The sequence below is a fragment of the Monopterus albus genome, unplaced genomic scaffold (genome assembly GCF_001952655.1).
Source record: "Monopterus albus unplaced genomic scaffold, M_albus_1.0 scaffold3.1, whole genome shotgun sequence".
Taxonomy (NCBI): Eukaryota; Metazoa; Chordata; class Actinopteri; order Synbranchiformes; family Synbranchidae; genus Monopterus; species Monopterus albus.
This window is the reverse complement of record NW_018127883.1, coordinates 4,422,916-4,439,118: the sequence shown is the minus strand read 5'-3', so window position 1 is coordinate 4,439,118 and position 16,203 is coordinate 4,422,916. Positions and strand designations below refer to the sequence as shown.

At 40.1% G+C, this 16,203-nt stretch overlaps 1 protein-coding gene across 4 annotated transcripts in view; it reads right to left on the bottom strand.

Moving 5' to 3' along the window:
* Positions 1 to 16,203, bottom strand: part of micu1 (mitochondrial calcium uptake 1) — a 36,961-nt gene that overhangs the window by 19,388 nt on the left and 1,370 nt on the right. For 3 of the 4 annotated variants that reach the window (XM_020599393.1, XM_020599412.1, XM_020599420.1), the window contains exons 2-5: positions 11,323 to 11,487; positions 10,033 to 10,228; positions 8,048 to 8,210; positions 4,741 to 4,784 (exon numbers count right to left, since the gene is read on the bottom strand). In XM_020599393.1, coding sequence (XP_020455049.1) covers positions 4,741 to 4,784; positions 8,048 to 8,210; positions 10,033 to 10,228; positions 11,323 to 11,487 — 568 coding nt within the window. Of the gene's footprint in view, positions 1 to 4,740; positions 4,785 to 8,047; positions 8,211 to 10,032; positions 10,229 to 11,322; positions 11,488 to 13,666; positions 13,775 to 16,203 lie in introns of all 4 variants that reach the window. The other variant, XM_020599402.1, reaches the window with a different exon arrangement.

Here is a 16,203-nt window from a genome sequence, read left to right as displayed (position 1 = left end):
TCCGAGGTCGGGTCACTAATTTGTCGTATCGCAGAAACGCGATTTCTCCTCTCGCCCTAGCCGCTCTTAACATCGGCATCAACTCTCTTCTACTCTTCCTGACAGACTCGGGGTAATCTTCGTTGATGTAAATATTAGTTCCCTTAAGCTTCTTCGCTTGCTGCAGAATGTTTGCCTTATCTTTCTCTTTCATCAACTTGACCATCACCGCCCTCGGTCCACGATCAGAAAGTTTCCTGACTCTGTAAACCCGTTCCATCTCTATTTCTTGATGAATTTGCAGTTTGTCCTTTAAAATCTCCTTCACCTTCCATTCCGCTTCCGTCCAGCTTTCTCCAGCTGTCTCCTTGATTCCCTCGAAGATCAGGTTTTTTTGCTTGGACTGTGCTTCCAATTGCTCCATTTTATACGTTATAGTTATTAGACTCTCACAAGTTTTGTAGACGTCCTGCCTTGTGTCTTTGGCATGTATTTCCTGCTCACCCACGGCTGTTTTAATCACATCCACATCTCGCTGGGTAAACTGCAAACTCGTTTTTATCTCCTGTATTTCTTTGGTCATGTCATCAAGTCTCTTGTTGTTTGTCTCCATAATTAGTTTCACAAAGCCTTGGAAGCTTTCTTGCTGTTGGCACATTAGTGTGGTGTACATCAGCTTCTGCTGATTCAACATCTCACCTACTTGCGCCGCTGAAATATAATCCTCTTCCGCCTCAACATCCTCGTTCGCTTCTGGTTTATTAGCTCTTTTCCCTTTTGGAGGCATTTTAATAGTTGTAGAATGAAAATGTAGAAGATGTGAAAAATCGTAGAACAGACAAGAGGAGCAGTACAGACGTCTGCTCTCGCTTGCAACTTTAGATGAATGTACAGTTTAGCCCAAGCTCTTTAGTTAATATGCTTTTGAAATATGGGTGAATCAAAGTTCTAAAGAATGTTTCACCAACATATAGTAACACTTGGTAAAAACTGAATTTGCTTAAAGAACTAAGGGAGTAAAATAAAACCTCTGTGACTTTGTGTGGTTCATCTGGGAACAACATGGACATGAGGTAAAGACATACTCATCATCATCCCAGCCTGGGGGCTGATGGGTTCTCCAGATGAGTTAAGAAACTACACTCACCACACCAACGATAAACTAATATCAAATAAATGAGGATGGTCGGCTAGGTGTGATAGATGCTCCCTGTGATCAGTGAGAGAACACTAATGGTCACAAATCAATAAAGGCAAGCAGCAATGAAAATAATGATGTTGATTTACATTGATGGCTTCTATTTTCCAGACTTTGAACATGTTAGACTTCAGAGCAGAGCGAGGAGCCCCTTTTAAAGTCAATCTGTGGGGGTGGGTGTTGAAAATGGAACAGGTGTATTGTGGCTATACTACCCACCCTCCATAACAGTCTACCATTTATAGCTCTTCTGTTGTTATGAAAGCTTCTCTTCCCTATGTTGTCAAAATCAGGTCTGTGAATCAGGCTGACCTGCCACATAGCAAAGGTTATAAGAAGCGTTTAAAACACTGGTTGCCAGACCACTTGTTTTGAGTCTCAGTAGACCCTCTAAGCACCTGAAAAGGAATTAGGTAGAGTAGCTTTAAACAGGTCATTATGTACAGGAAGGTCCACTTTGTACATTGCCCCTCTTAATGAACAAGTGTTCAGTCAAGCTTTTCTGAACTAGGTTTAACTAACTGAATGTTGTGAGATACAAGGCAGATAGTTAGGGGATCCCTGCATAAGTAAAAAAACAATGTCTTCATTAACCTTTAAACATCTTTTCTAAACTTTCAGTGCTCAAACAATATTTGGAAAGAAAGATACTCTATATTATATACTACATATTCTGTGTTTGTCTCAGTTACTGTACATGAAAACCAATATGAGTTGACAGTTGAGAAGCAGGCAGCAAACCAGGAACAGGCATAAGCAAATTAAATCATACTATACAGGGTATGGTCTGCAAAAAACAAAATGCTTTCACTTAAATCTTGGCAGTCAGTGTAATCTAGCATTAAATGTTTTTTTTTCTATAAAATTTGTACCTGCAATGGAAATAACTGTGTGACACCAGCCTGTGCATATTTTACCAGGAGTAAGCAAAAAAAAAAAAAAAAAAAAAAAAGCAAACAAAGTGGATCCAGAAATCCCAGCTAAGATTCTCACAGCTGCTATATAACAGTTATTTGCATTCTTATTAATTTCTGCACTCTGAAGAGAAAATGAAAAGTTGTTTTCATTTTCTCCACAATCTCCTGCCATGTGCCATCTTTTACAAAGCTGTAACCTTACTGCCCCCAGCAAGTATTTATTTATTCCCATGACATCAAGTTATCACCTCAATTTATATCATTTCTATTGTATTTATCCATTTCCTTCTATGCCATTTCAGCCTGAAAGATGAATGGCTGTACTTTGATATAATATTGCACATCATACAAGGATTTCATTAAGTCATTATATAATATTACATTTGTGAGGACTGGAATTTAGCAAAAGACATATTTAATAAACAATTTAGTCAAGTTATGGATTTTCTAATATTCAAATAGTCATACATTTTTAAAAAATCCAATATTTAATGCGACTATGGTTTTATCTTTAACCACTGTTTTCACTTGCTTATACCAGCACCTGGAAATAATGCGATAACAAGGTTAGTATTTCATTTTACTTCAGTGCCAAATACAAACAGTAGAAACATGCAGAGACTACAGCCATCAAGCAGTCACGACACGATAAACTGTATGGTGATAGTGCATGTGAGCTGTGCAGTCGTTTCACAAGAGACTAAAGCAAAGCCAGAGTGGCGTAATGCTGAAAACCTGGCAAATGTGCTTTCCACCGCTGCAGAACACTGGGGACTTAGAGGTAAAGAAAGTCATAGCATGTGTATATGACAACACTAGCATTATAGAGCTAGTCAACACGGAGTGGTTGGGCTGGGATTCTCAATGAAAATGCCCATATATGCCCATTATAGATGCACGGTATGTTAATTTTAAACACTGGAACTACCTTCTAGTCAAGAAGAAGTTAGTACATATGTAAAGTACTAAAAATTACAACAAGCAATTAATTGCTTCTTTATAAATCAAGGTTTTAAAATTTTACTTTTACAGTGCAATTATATGTAGCTTAGAATTAGGAAAGGCATTACTTTAAAACCAAACAAACTTTTAAGTGATTATCTAATTTCTGTTCATTTCTTTAAGTGTCTCTCAGATATTGTGGCCAGTGTTGAAGCTGTCTGCATCAGCGTTTGGTTGTCCATCTGAGAACAGACTCAGGACAGTTGAAGAGACCTGGGTGCACACAGGGAGGTTCACTCAGCTGATGGCACATCCAAGAGAGCCGTGTACGGCCCTGATGCGCTGGTCCAGCTCAGATAGCTCTGCGTCAGCCTGTCCTCCTCCACTGGTCACCATCTCTCGTGCGTTTGTTTTGCTCGCTCAGATTTGAGATCAAACCAACTTTTTAACTCAATTGTGTGCCCTTCTCCTTAGACAGTGTTGACTGAACAAGTAAGATCATCCCATGCATCTGTTTTTGCTTTATTTTATATCCATTACTGACACTATTAAATATGGCAGCTCTCCACTTTCTGTACCGGAAACTAATTCCTTTTGTGCAACATACTTGGCCAATAAAGGTGATTATCCTTATCTTTTATGGGAAATGGCAGGGTGTTAACCCAGCCGGTACCGGTCCGCAAAGAAAAAAATTTCGTGGTTAAAATTATAATTATTTTTCTTTCATTAGTCTTAGTTTGGAAAAACGACTGTTTCTGCCCTTGCCTCACTACCGCACTTGACTCTGGCACGCCATTTTACACATCAGCGACACAAGCTAATCATTTTAAAAAAAAATGAGCCAAAAACAAAATTCACTGGAGAGCTTTTTGGGGAAGGAACGAGCAAACGATGGGACAGCAGAAGGGTCACAGACAGCCAGCAAAAAGAAAGCTGCATTTAAAAGAAAATACCACGATTCCTACCCAAGTTCCTACCTAATTGTTGCATTCAGAGTACATACTATGAACTGACAAAGGTTTTTGTTATTGGAACCCCCGCGCCTCTACCCAGTCCACAGAAACATTTTCATGCATGAAACCGGTCCCTGGTACAAAAAAGGTTGGGGACCGCTGTGTTAACCTATGCTAATTATGAACAACTGGCACGCGAACACATGGGATTAATCAATTTAAGAACACAGGTGCAAACAATTCTGCAGTTTAAGAACACATTCATGAATCAGACAAACTTTTCTTAGGACCTTTTTTTAAGAACAATTTATGAAGAAATTTAAGAAAACAGTTAGGTATATGTTGGTGAATGTGGCCCATTGTTGACATTTTTCAGTGCTTCACGGTGCACCAACACCACTAAAGTCAAGTCCTTTGTACTGCTCTAGTAGTAGAAGTTCCAGAGTTATATATCGTAATCTCTTTATATAGCTGAAACGAACTACATGCCCAGACACCACCATGGCTAATTGAGCAAGTGTGAAAATGAGTTCTTTGTATTTTGATGTAACTGATTCTTTAAGTCAATACTACCAGAGTAAACCTCCCTGGCAGACTGCCAATTTATGCAATAGGAAAAGAAATAAGATCTAATATTGTGTTGTTAGAACAAAGGTTTCTGGGGAAATGCAATATAAAACTATCTACTGCTATCTCTTGATAGCCAAGCTAATCCTGTATCCTCTTCATCACAAAGGCACCCATTTCTTACCTTCCCATCATAACGCTTCATAATGAACTGATCCAGGCCCAGATCTGACAAAGAGACAGAGAAAGAAAATGAACAGAGATATGCAGATTAGCAGATAAATACTGTAACAAATCAGATGAGATGCAGACTAGTTACACACAAGGGCATTTAGATTTATGCCTTGCACAAAGCAGAGTCAGTGTATTTACTTGGTGTCATTAGTGATCCTCTGGTAATCACTGACATGTGCTAGAGATTAATAATAGTCATTAACCAGCCATTTCCACTTTGCCAATTAATGAAAATAAACAATCATCAGCATTCAGCTGTAAATCTCCTGATCATCAGTTATAACAAATTTCTCAGCCAGGGTTTATTTTATACATCCAGGGCAGCAGCACAAAGCAAGAGGAACAGTAAACAGTGCTAAAATGTATCAAATTGATTATTTAAATGAGCATCACAACATTTCTGTGTTATGCGTTTCTATGCAGAAGTCAGTAATTCATCCATCCATCCATTATGTATACCGCTTATTCCTGAATAGGGTCGCAGGGGGCTCAAGCCAATCCCAGGTGATGATGGGTGAGAGGCAGGGTACACCCTGGACAGGTTGCCAGTCTATCACAGGGCTGACACTTGGAGATAGACAACCACACTCACTCCTACGGGCAATTTGGAGTCACCAATCAACCTAAGCTGCATGTCTTTGGACTGTGGGATGAAGCCAAAGTAACAGGAGAGAACCCACACAGGCACAGGAAGAACATGCAAACTCCACATAGAAAGGCCCCAGTGACTGGTTGTTACGTTTTAAATCAACAAGGGAATCTGTCAGTTAACCTCAGCTGGGTTGGAGGCTTTAAGAAGAGAGTGAAATGGCTGCCTATAAAGCAAACTCCAGCTTCTCGTGGCTTTTTCATCTACTTTGCTGAACTCTCTCTTATCCAACAGAGCTCAGCTCATCATTGCTTTAATTCCACTTGGGAAGGGCAAAAAACTGGATAAAGAGAGGAAGAGCTAGGGATTCATGAAGTGGGGAAGAGAGGTACTGGGTCTAAGAATGGAAGGCCAACGGGGCCAAGCTGGATAACAGACTGAAGTGCTGAGGTAAGCAGGAAAGGCAGGACAGATGCAACAGGCCCAGCTAAGACTTTATTAAGTGCTAATTGTAGGCCTGCCTGTTTAACTGTTGATGAAATGTCAGGATGTAATGGTCATCACCCACAAGTCTGACTGCGGTTAACATACTCCCACAAATAAAATATCACATAAATCTAACTGAATTTTGCTATGGATTATTCTGTCAGATAAGCCAAGTGTGGTGCGGAGACATGTGTATGCCAAGTTAAGCTCCCTGCCTTTCTAACCCCCTTCGTAGCTGAAGATCAAATATCTCTCATTGGCTCCATGCGTGATGCCTGATATATGCTCTGGTCTGAACCTGTTAATTGATACACTGCTGTGTTTTAATTCCCTCAGCTCAGTGTGATCGGGCAGCCTCGTCACTCTCCCCCTTCCCCGACTCCCTTCATGCTACATGTGAACACATTCAGTAGGATAGTTATACCTCTGGAGGTGGGAGGTCTGTGGAGTGATATGATCTAAGCACTGCTAACTGAAAGCATCTCACAAGATTGTGAGGGTGTGTCTGGGGACGAAAGAATGGACAATATTTACTGTTCTGTCACCACAGCCAGACACAAAGAACAACAAGCAGTAGGAAAAATAGAAGAGAATAGGAGGTAAGGATGGGCATTTCAAGCTAAAAGGCTATTTGATAGGAAACTATTCGATATTTATTCGAAGATTATGCTGAGAGTCCCAGTCCGTGCTGGCTAGCTCCATATTGCTAAAGTTGTCATACACGCATGCTGTGACTTTAACTCCCAGTGTCCCCAGTGTTCTGCAGTGGTGGAAAGCACATTCGCCAGGTTTTCAGCAGTATGCTACTCCGGCGTTGCTTTAGTCTGAAGAACAGCACTCTGTATTTTCCAGCTACTTATATACTTATAATAGCAGGTGACTGTCATATATGATTCAGTTGTAAGCACTGTCCATGCATCAGTGGTCAGAGACACTGTTTTAACACTTGTCAAACAACTGCATAAAACACATGCATTATCATCATACAGTTTATCCTGTCGTGCCATGACCGTTTTTCTTGATGGTTGTTGTCCAGGGGTGCCCAATACATCGACCGCAAAGGTAGTGTTGGTAGATTGCATGTCAATATGATCAGCTTAGTAAATGCTTTCAAATGGAAAATGCAACATCTCTCCTCAAAGCTGCAGTGCCATTTTTTGGGGAACTTCCAAAACCTTGCATCAGAGATGGAGATGCAACGAAAGGCATGTGCGCAACTTAACATTGAGCACTACACAGAGCAGATTGACAATTGTCGGTCAGACTTTGACAAACGCTTTCAAGACTTTGTTTCACTCGAGCCAGTTGCTACATTTATGTGCTACCCATTTAGGGAAGATATTGAGGTTGATTCACGCGCATCAAAAATTGCAACAGTGTTTCACCTGAACTGGTCTGGAGTGGAGGATGAGATATTGACACTACAGGCTGACATTCAGCTGAAATCCAGGGCTAATGGACCATTTTGGAACTTAGAGGAAAAGTACCCAAACATGAGGAAACATGCCACCTCCTTGGCTGCATTATTTGGCTCTACTTATTTATGCAAGTCAGAATTTTCCCACATGAAGTTTATCAAGTCCAAATACCGCTCCACCATGACTGATGATCATTTGGAAGTCAGCTTGAGGCTGGCTACCAGCACCTACTGTCCGGACTATGCAGCCCAGACCGATTCCATTCAGTGCAAGTCACCAGAGTTAAGTAATGACCAAAAATCTACTGAATTGTAGTGTGCCTTAAAGGTTCATGCAGTTATGCAAGGTGTGCCAACGTGTATTGTGTTTACATAAAATATACTCAGTGTATATATAAATAAACATATGTTTGGTATTTTTACTGTAGGTAGATCATTTTGACTTGGTCATTTGAAAAGTAGCTTCCAAGGTGAAAATGTGTGGGTGCCCCTGTTGTTGTCTCTGCATGTTACTGCTGTGGTAAAATATACTGACTTCTATCGTGTCATTTCCAGGAGCCGATAAAAGCAAGAGAAAACAGTGACTCATTGTTCTTAAATATAAAACCATAATCCCATGAAACTTTTTTCCAAATTTAGTGACTTTTCAAATAATCAAAAAAATCACTGCCCATTCCTAACAGGAGCGTGACAATGGGAGTCAGAATGAAGAAACTGTAGATAAAGGCTAAGCAATGATGGTGGAAGGAATGAGAGGAAACTCACTTTCAGGCTGCTTCTCGTTAGGTGTGATTGAGCGTATGAAGTCCTGGGGCGTCATGTAGACCTCAGCATCTCCATGCTCGCCGATGACCTTCAGCGTGGCAAAGTAGCGGAAAATCTTGTCTGGCGTTGAGTAAGCCCTTATTCGGTTCTCGTACTCCATCACCTGCCAAGCAGACAGGAAGCACAATTAATATCACAAAGTTGCACACATTAAGCATGAGCACCACTCTGATATTTATCTAAAACATCAAATTGATGAAAGAACCAGTAATATTTTAGTCCGGTGTCTAGCAAGGTAAATAATCTGAGGGAGAGTTAAGAGAGTGCACAGGGGGTGAAGGAGTGATGAGAATAAAGAAGCAAGAGGCAGCAGGAAAACAAGTTGTCACTGCTGATGAAGAAGTGTATTAACCTCCTGACTCAACCATCAGATTAGCAAAATAGGAAAAAAAGTGTTTTCAGGGTCAGTCTGACTGACATTTTCACATAAAAAAAATACTGCAGGACTAAAACAGCTACACAGAGCTGTGACGGTGACAAATAAGACATACTGGGGTATCAACATAAGAGATACTATATATATGTATGTATGTATTCAACTCTGACACATTAATCTTGTCAATGTTTGTTTTGACACTACCATCCAGTTTTTAGCAGAACATTTAGAATTGATGCAGCATAACTTTAAAACTGACAACAGTGTTTGTTTGGGAGCTGTGCTCAGCTATAATCTACATAAGCGGTTATGTTATATGACACTGAATGACCACATACACTACACAAGTTGGCTCTGTAAAAAACGAAACAACACATTTTACAGCATCACCTTTTTGAGGCTGTTGGCCACTTAGATTTGGTAACAGAGTGAGTGAGAGAAAGACCTTACTGGTCTTTAAGAAAATCATCAGGAGCGTGTCTCCCAGAAGAGCCAAATATCAGAGTACAGATTAAAGTTTATGGCACAGTCAAGTGGAGCAGCTGGGGGGCATGACGGACAGAGAGCCCGGAATATACCGTCATCTCTCTCTGGCTTTACAGACTACTGATCTCATCTCCCACACTGATGAGGCTTTTGAGCTTTCAGCCATTTATGTTCTCCCTTTCAAATACAAAAATTCAATACATGCAACCAGAAAGGTGAAAGTCAGGCAACACCAATTACTTATTCACGACTTCTCCAGATTTTCAAAGTTTTGCAAAATCAAAAACAAGAGTGGTAAATCTGTTTAAAAGGATATAGGTGACAGTGCTGAATTTTAACACACAAAGTGAAAATTAATTTTGCATTTAATTTAATTATTCAGAAACCCCCTATCATCTTTAAATATAAGAAAGACAAAATACATGGAAGGACCAAAAACTCCAAAAAATGTTCCATAGACAAATTATGTTTAATGTGCAAGTCTTTCCCACAATACACTGAGAAATTCAACAACATTCGACCATGTCCAGGTCAGCCTCAGGTTAAAGCAATGATCCACATGCACGGACTTTAGCACACATATGGCAAACCTAGAGTCTTTACCTGACATGGTGAATGAACTAATGCAAACAACAACCACTGCCACAAACACACAACACAGGTTAGACTATGGTTTCAGGCTGTGTCTGCAGCTGCTGCTCAGGCCAGAATGATTGTGCAATTTTTACATCTAGACCGCTAAATCAGATGCATCATTGCACTGGATCTAATTTGGAAAATAAAATATCCTGGATCCCAAACGATAATATGCAGAGCTACAAACCATGCTTATTTTACACTGACCCTTCATTCTTCTTCTGTCTAGCCTTTGTCATCTGCTGCTTAATTAACAGCAATAAAATCCTGCATTTCTGTTGTTTATCACAACAGAAATGCAAACTGATCACCCTTCAGTGTCTGTAAACTATTATGTCAAAATATACTGGAGTTTGTTTTCAAAACACCATTCTTGAGGTGAATTAAGCAGAAAACAATAGCTGATTGTTTACTGTTTATTGATTACCTTGCGGTCACGGAATCCAGCGCGTGGCTTCTTTTTTTTCCCCTTTCCACCTTCATCCTTTGCTTCTTCATCTCCACTGCTGGCCTCCACTGATTTCTCTGACTCTGTCTCAGAGTCTGTATCCCCCACAAAATCAGCTTCTTCTTCACTCCGTCGCTCAGAATGCTGAACGGAAGGGCCTGCCTCTGCATATGCTCTAGGTTTCAACAAAGAAACATTTAAAAACAGATTAACAGAGAAGGGCTCTATGTTATCTCTTAGGAAGCTAAGCACAGCAATACCATTCTGAGTTTTGATCTAGTACCAAGTCTACCCAGGTAAGGCTGTAGGCAAAATGAGCAAATTGTTGTGCTGTCTGTGCAATGCAGAGAGGTTGTTGATGGCAAACTCCCAGTTGACTATTTTTCTGGCAAATCTGAAAATTATAATAATGCATATCTGGGTCTGTCTGGGGCAGGCTCAATAGTTCACTATAATGAGGCAAGAAGAATGAAGGCTTGGGTGAAGGCCTGGAACAGTCTCAAATGCCCTAAGGCACCATCCATCACTCTGCCTGCTGCAGCACACTCATTCTGTCCCCACAGGTCTCACATCAAAATTCTACCACTTTGCCTTAATTAAACACAAGCCTCCTTAGTAATGGAAAGCCATAAAAACACTGTAATACCATGGTAGCTTGAAATGACAGCAGATATGCAGGTAAGCAACTTCTTAGTGTGGTTTACCCAACAGTTATGTAAAGTTGGGGAACTGAATCTGGCATGTGCTCGGTTGACCTGCTGCTGAATATCACGCTGCAAGCTAATCATAGTTTACTCAATGTAGATCAAGGTCTGTTCATTTAATGGGGACCACACCAAACAGAGAAGCCTTCAAGCCACTGTATAAGACACAGGTCGACACAGTGCCAAGAGTGGTGTATCGCTCAAAAGGAACCTCTCTGCCATCAAAAGATGTGAGAAATGGAAACAATCATTTGACACTGTTACAAGCAATACTGTTTAAAGGGGAACAGGTTTATGTGAAAATGTGAAAGATTTTGACGGTCACATACATAATGTTTTAGAATCTTTTTTTTTTTTTAAGACTTGACCAATTTGTGGTTATTTTACATGTATGAAGGTATTCTTTGTGTGTTTTTATGCGTACAAACCAGTATGACTCACACTGCCCTTTAAAGAACAAAATATTTCTAAATTGAACTAAAGTATCAAATCAGAGAGCCATCAGTCTTTTCTCAGTAGTACATACTGTAGATGCACACAGGTGTATTCATGAGCCGAGTCCTACCTTTTCCAGAGTAGCCCCGCACTAGCAGACAAACCAGTCACCCCAGCCAGAGCTGCCAGGATCAGCCTCCTCTGGCCAGACCCTCGCACTGCCCTGCTGTGGTAATGGTGAGACAGCTGCACTAGCCCCACCGAAACTGCAGACAATGCCCGCAAGCGGAACATCCTGTAGAGAGAAACGAGAAAAGATGTGATGAAAAAGAGACAGCTGACAATGTGCAAAGATTAGAAATGCTCTATGATTTTATTTGGGGGTATTTGTCCACTGTGTAAAGACAAAATAAAAATAATAATTGGAAGAGAGCTTCTTTCATTCTTAAAAATAGTGATAAATGAGATGATCAAACTGTTCATTGATACATCATCTAAACATCACTTTGAAATGGGCATAAAGCTAGAATGTGACCAAAAAGCTAACTAACACTCTCTAAGCGGCAAAACTTGGAACATTAGCAGTTGACTCTGGGGGCCCTGTCTTCACACTGTGCTCCAGGCAAACCCGCACCTTCAACATTTCATGCATAAATGTCTTGGAATATGCAAAGACTTCAATTAAAAAATAAACTTGACAAAGCAAGGATAACACTAATTGCTGCCAGTGTAGCTAAGCTCCAGAACTGCATTTTCAGTCAGACTGTTTATTCATCAGTGTCACAGAAGGATGATTAAGTAAGGGGCTACTGTTGTGTATCTGTAGCTCCCATGTGTGTGCTTTTCAAACTGCGGGACAGAGAGGTTCACCCCACTGAGGCCTGGAGCTGCCACCTGTCCGTATCCTATTAACAATTCAAATACTGACTGTCAAACTGATTCAGCAGAAAGAAAAAGGAAGACATGGTATATGCTAACACGAGTATTTAGGAGTCTGTGCCCATGGGGACTGAGGGGAACAGAAAGCACACAGGCACATCATATCTGTGGAATTAGACAGTGTGATGCTAAAAGACCAGTACCAAAAATCTACACACATATGCCAGAAAAACCTCAATAATACCTAAACTTTACCCTAAGCACAGATTTACTTTTCCTGATCTCTTTGAGTCCAAGCCAGCAGTTTAGGACCGCCCATTTAGTCTAGTGTAATTAATGTCCACCTGGGCCTCTGGAATATGCCTGTTGAGTTGAAAATAATTATTTTCCAACTGAGAGTTAGCCATGATCTGTAAAATCCCCAGCTGTTTAGTCAGGAAGAGGACACATTCAAAAGTGAAAGCTATGGTGAATGAAAAGCAGTGAGCCACACTCCAGCTACAATCATCTGTACTATCCATTCTTGCAGCATCACCTTTATATTATAAATGTGTGCAAATATGATTAACCCACTACCTTTGGGAGAGACACCTCTTTTGAATACTCTGCATTTAAAAATACAAATCGCTGATATACAGCAGACCTGAGAGCTCAACACAATACAACATAAGAAAACAAGCAAATAGACAAAACAAGCAAATAAAAAAACATGTCCACCTATCTGACCATACATTTCAAAATGTATGGTCGGCAGCAAAATAAGAAAACACAACCAAAGACTGAAATGAGAAAAAAAATACAAAAAGGTGCTGCAAATATAGAAAATTCCAACAAAATGGCTGCAGAAACATTGGTTAAAATATCTGAATCATGTGGTCAGAATGTTTAAAAAAAAAAGTGTATAGGCTAGCTCATTTTACAGCACCCCTGATGGATGGTCGAATTCAATTCCACGAGTCACCACGGCAACAAGAAGTATCCCCATGTCGGTGTCGATCACTTTTTAGTGTCACCTAGAAACATTTCTGCTGTTGTCTCTGCTATCTGCAGCACTGCTGTATTTGGTTGTTTTGTTACTTTGAAGCATTTCTTCCTAAATGAAGTGCTGGTGTTGTCAAAATGGTGAAATATTTGTTAATTTCTATGTTTTATCTAGATGAATGTGTTGTCTTAAGGTGGTGTGTTGAGTAATCAGGGCCACCATGGCTGTTAACTCTTACAGTACATCAAACCCCAGCCAAGTAGAACTTTGCTTTAAATCCACTGCTGCCTTCCTGATAGTATAAATCGCGGATGTTTGTTTTGCATATGCATGTCTATTATTGATTCTGTGAACCAAGTGTTTTAGATACTGTATATACAGTATTTTCCTCCTTTTAAAAGCGTGCAGTTCAGCCAGGTCCCAAAGCAGAATCCACAATCGCATTCAGCACTTTAAATCTGGAGGCAACGTACACTGGGACCTGGAGCGAACTTCAATATCGCTCTTGGTCATCTATATCCCTCAGTGATATTGTATATATGCTGTGTGAACTTGGCATTTGAATTATCCCATCATAAAAAAAAAAGCGGAGGGAAGGAGTGGGCAGTGTCACCTCAACAGCCTGTGGCTATGATGTTTTATGCTCTCAGTTGAGACTAGTGATGCAGTCTTCTGAAACAGCAGTAAACTCTGTAGTTCCTCTGTTGCTCAGGGATGTTTTCTGCTTCCAAGCACCAGAAGCACAGATGAAGAAAAGTTTACATATCAACCTCCTATCCTCACCGTCTCATGAAAGCAACATTCACCAATTAGGGAACTCAGACATTTTAAGCAGGCCTGTAACTTGCTTATGACGTATGGCAACTTTTTTTATGATTTGATTCGTTAGATAAAGTATGTAAGCACTGTTTAACTACTTTTAGGAATTATTAACTGAAGGCTTATCAGAATTAGTGTTGTCAAAAATATCGATATTGATTCTGAAATCTTGGAAAAGTTTCAGTACTCATTTTCTGTAGTACCGATACACCAATAGTAGCTGCACTTTCTCATTCTCTCTTCTCTCTGACAGTGAGTTTACACACACACAGACATTGCAGCAGCGCCCACAGTCCTACCTCTCTCTCTCAGTCACAGTGCTATCTGGCTCATCTGCTCTGGTTGAATATTACACTAACAACAGTCCATAGTATATTGCAGGTTTTGCTATAATGTTAGCTCATCACAGACAAAAGCAGAACCTCCACAGCCAGTTTTGATTGACAAAGAAAACGGCACTGCTGTTTAGCAATGCTACAGAGCAGTGCTAAAATAGATGCCAATACTAGTACTGGTACTGACACACAATGCACATTCTAGTGCACAGAATTTGTTTCCAAACACATTGACAACATGGATGGTTCACAGAAACACTGTTCAGTCTCGACTAGAAACCCTCTTTACAAAAGACAAGTGACAGAATGAAACTCAGATAATCTAGACTGGCAAACATAGGGCGTAATCTCTATGTGGGACCGTGGAGACAAACATGAGATGCATCAATCAGCAGCAGAAACAGACTTTACATTAGACATGCAGTAAGTGACGCTGCGATGTAAACAGACTGTTTTATCTGTGAGTGATGAGCTGTAGGCCCACATGGCACAAGCAGGGCACAGGATGGCCAAACGTTGGCACATGCTGACCAGTTTGGAATGAGTGGGGGGGACTTGTCCAATTTTCATGTTTTGGAGATTATGCCCTAGGTCTACAGTCATTCTGCTGTTCTCTGCTAAGAGCCAATAAAGGAAAGTCATATATGCCCTAGGTCTACAGTCATTCTGCTGCTCTATGCTACCAGCCAAGAAAAGAAAGTTGGACCTCGTTGTCATGTTATAGCCTTATCTTTTAGATAAAACTAAAAATATTAGGCCCTTAATCGGGTGTCAATTTTCCCTGGCATATCATAAATCTACATTTTTCAAGGTAACATATCGAAATTAAAAATTCCAGAACAGTGACAACACTGCTCAGTTTACTAAATGATTCTTGTAAAGTGTGACCTGGGTCATATGTGATGGTCTCCTGATGGGTTGTGGTGGTATATACAGCATTATATTTCAAATATAAATATGAATTTATTCATTTTAAAGAATATTTAATAAATCAGTGCAGAAAATATTAAGGCTACAGCTTTTCAGTTTCAGCCAGTGCTGATTATGGCATTTCTGTTAAAAAAAATTCAGTTAACTAGCGTCAGACTGGATAAAATGTTATCTAACCCAAACTCTGTTTTTAAATCATAAAATCAATTAGACTCTGTTCTGTTTGAAAAATGATGTATATATGTATGTAGCATAAAGCATCCTGGTCCTTTGCAAGGTCCCAAGTATGTGTTAAGTTTCAAAATTCCTGTTCCTTGTTTTTTGACTTATCTACAATGTTACAACGGTGAATTACCATCTTAGACGTGACCTAAAGCTCAAAAAATGAGGTGTCCGCATGTTCTATCATTTCTATGCAAAAGTAACTGTTTATACACGTTTTGCAAACTCTCGCTCATGAGACTTTTTTCTACCAAAATAAAAGTATTATGTTATATTTTCAAGGAACTCCTTGAATGGGCATAAATCCAGGCCGTTGCGTATTCATGTGAGATTGCCTCACATTCACCGGTGCCATTGTAAAAGTGGAATTTTTCGACTGTGCCTGGTTTTATGGATATATTTTACCTCCTGCTGCTGCACTGTGACCAGAGGATGTAGAGAAAAATACAGGTATATTCATTTGTAATTTGTGGCATTCATGTGGAGGGCAAAGTAAGAATTTCATTGTACAGGGAAACACGTTTCCTAACTGTGCATATGACAAATAAACACTTTGACCTTTGACCTAATGCGTGTCTGTGAATGTTCCTGTACAGGGACTCGCTGTTTTACCTGACCGGGTCTAACCTACAAGCACTGGCCTGTGAAGACCCCTTTGGCGGTGACTAGTCAGCTCATCAACACTGGATTCCCCCGGAGCACAGTACCTGTTTGTTTCGCCTGCTTGAGGCCAATGTGTCTGCTGCATGTGATGTGTTGCTAATTGTCTAATGTCTGCATTATGCCAGTTACAATATGGGGTTTCTCAATTACCGGGTTTGTTTAGAGTGTTATACATCTCTTT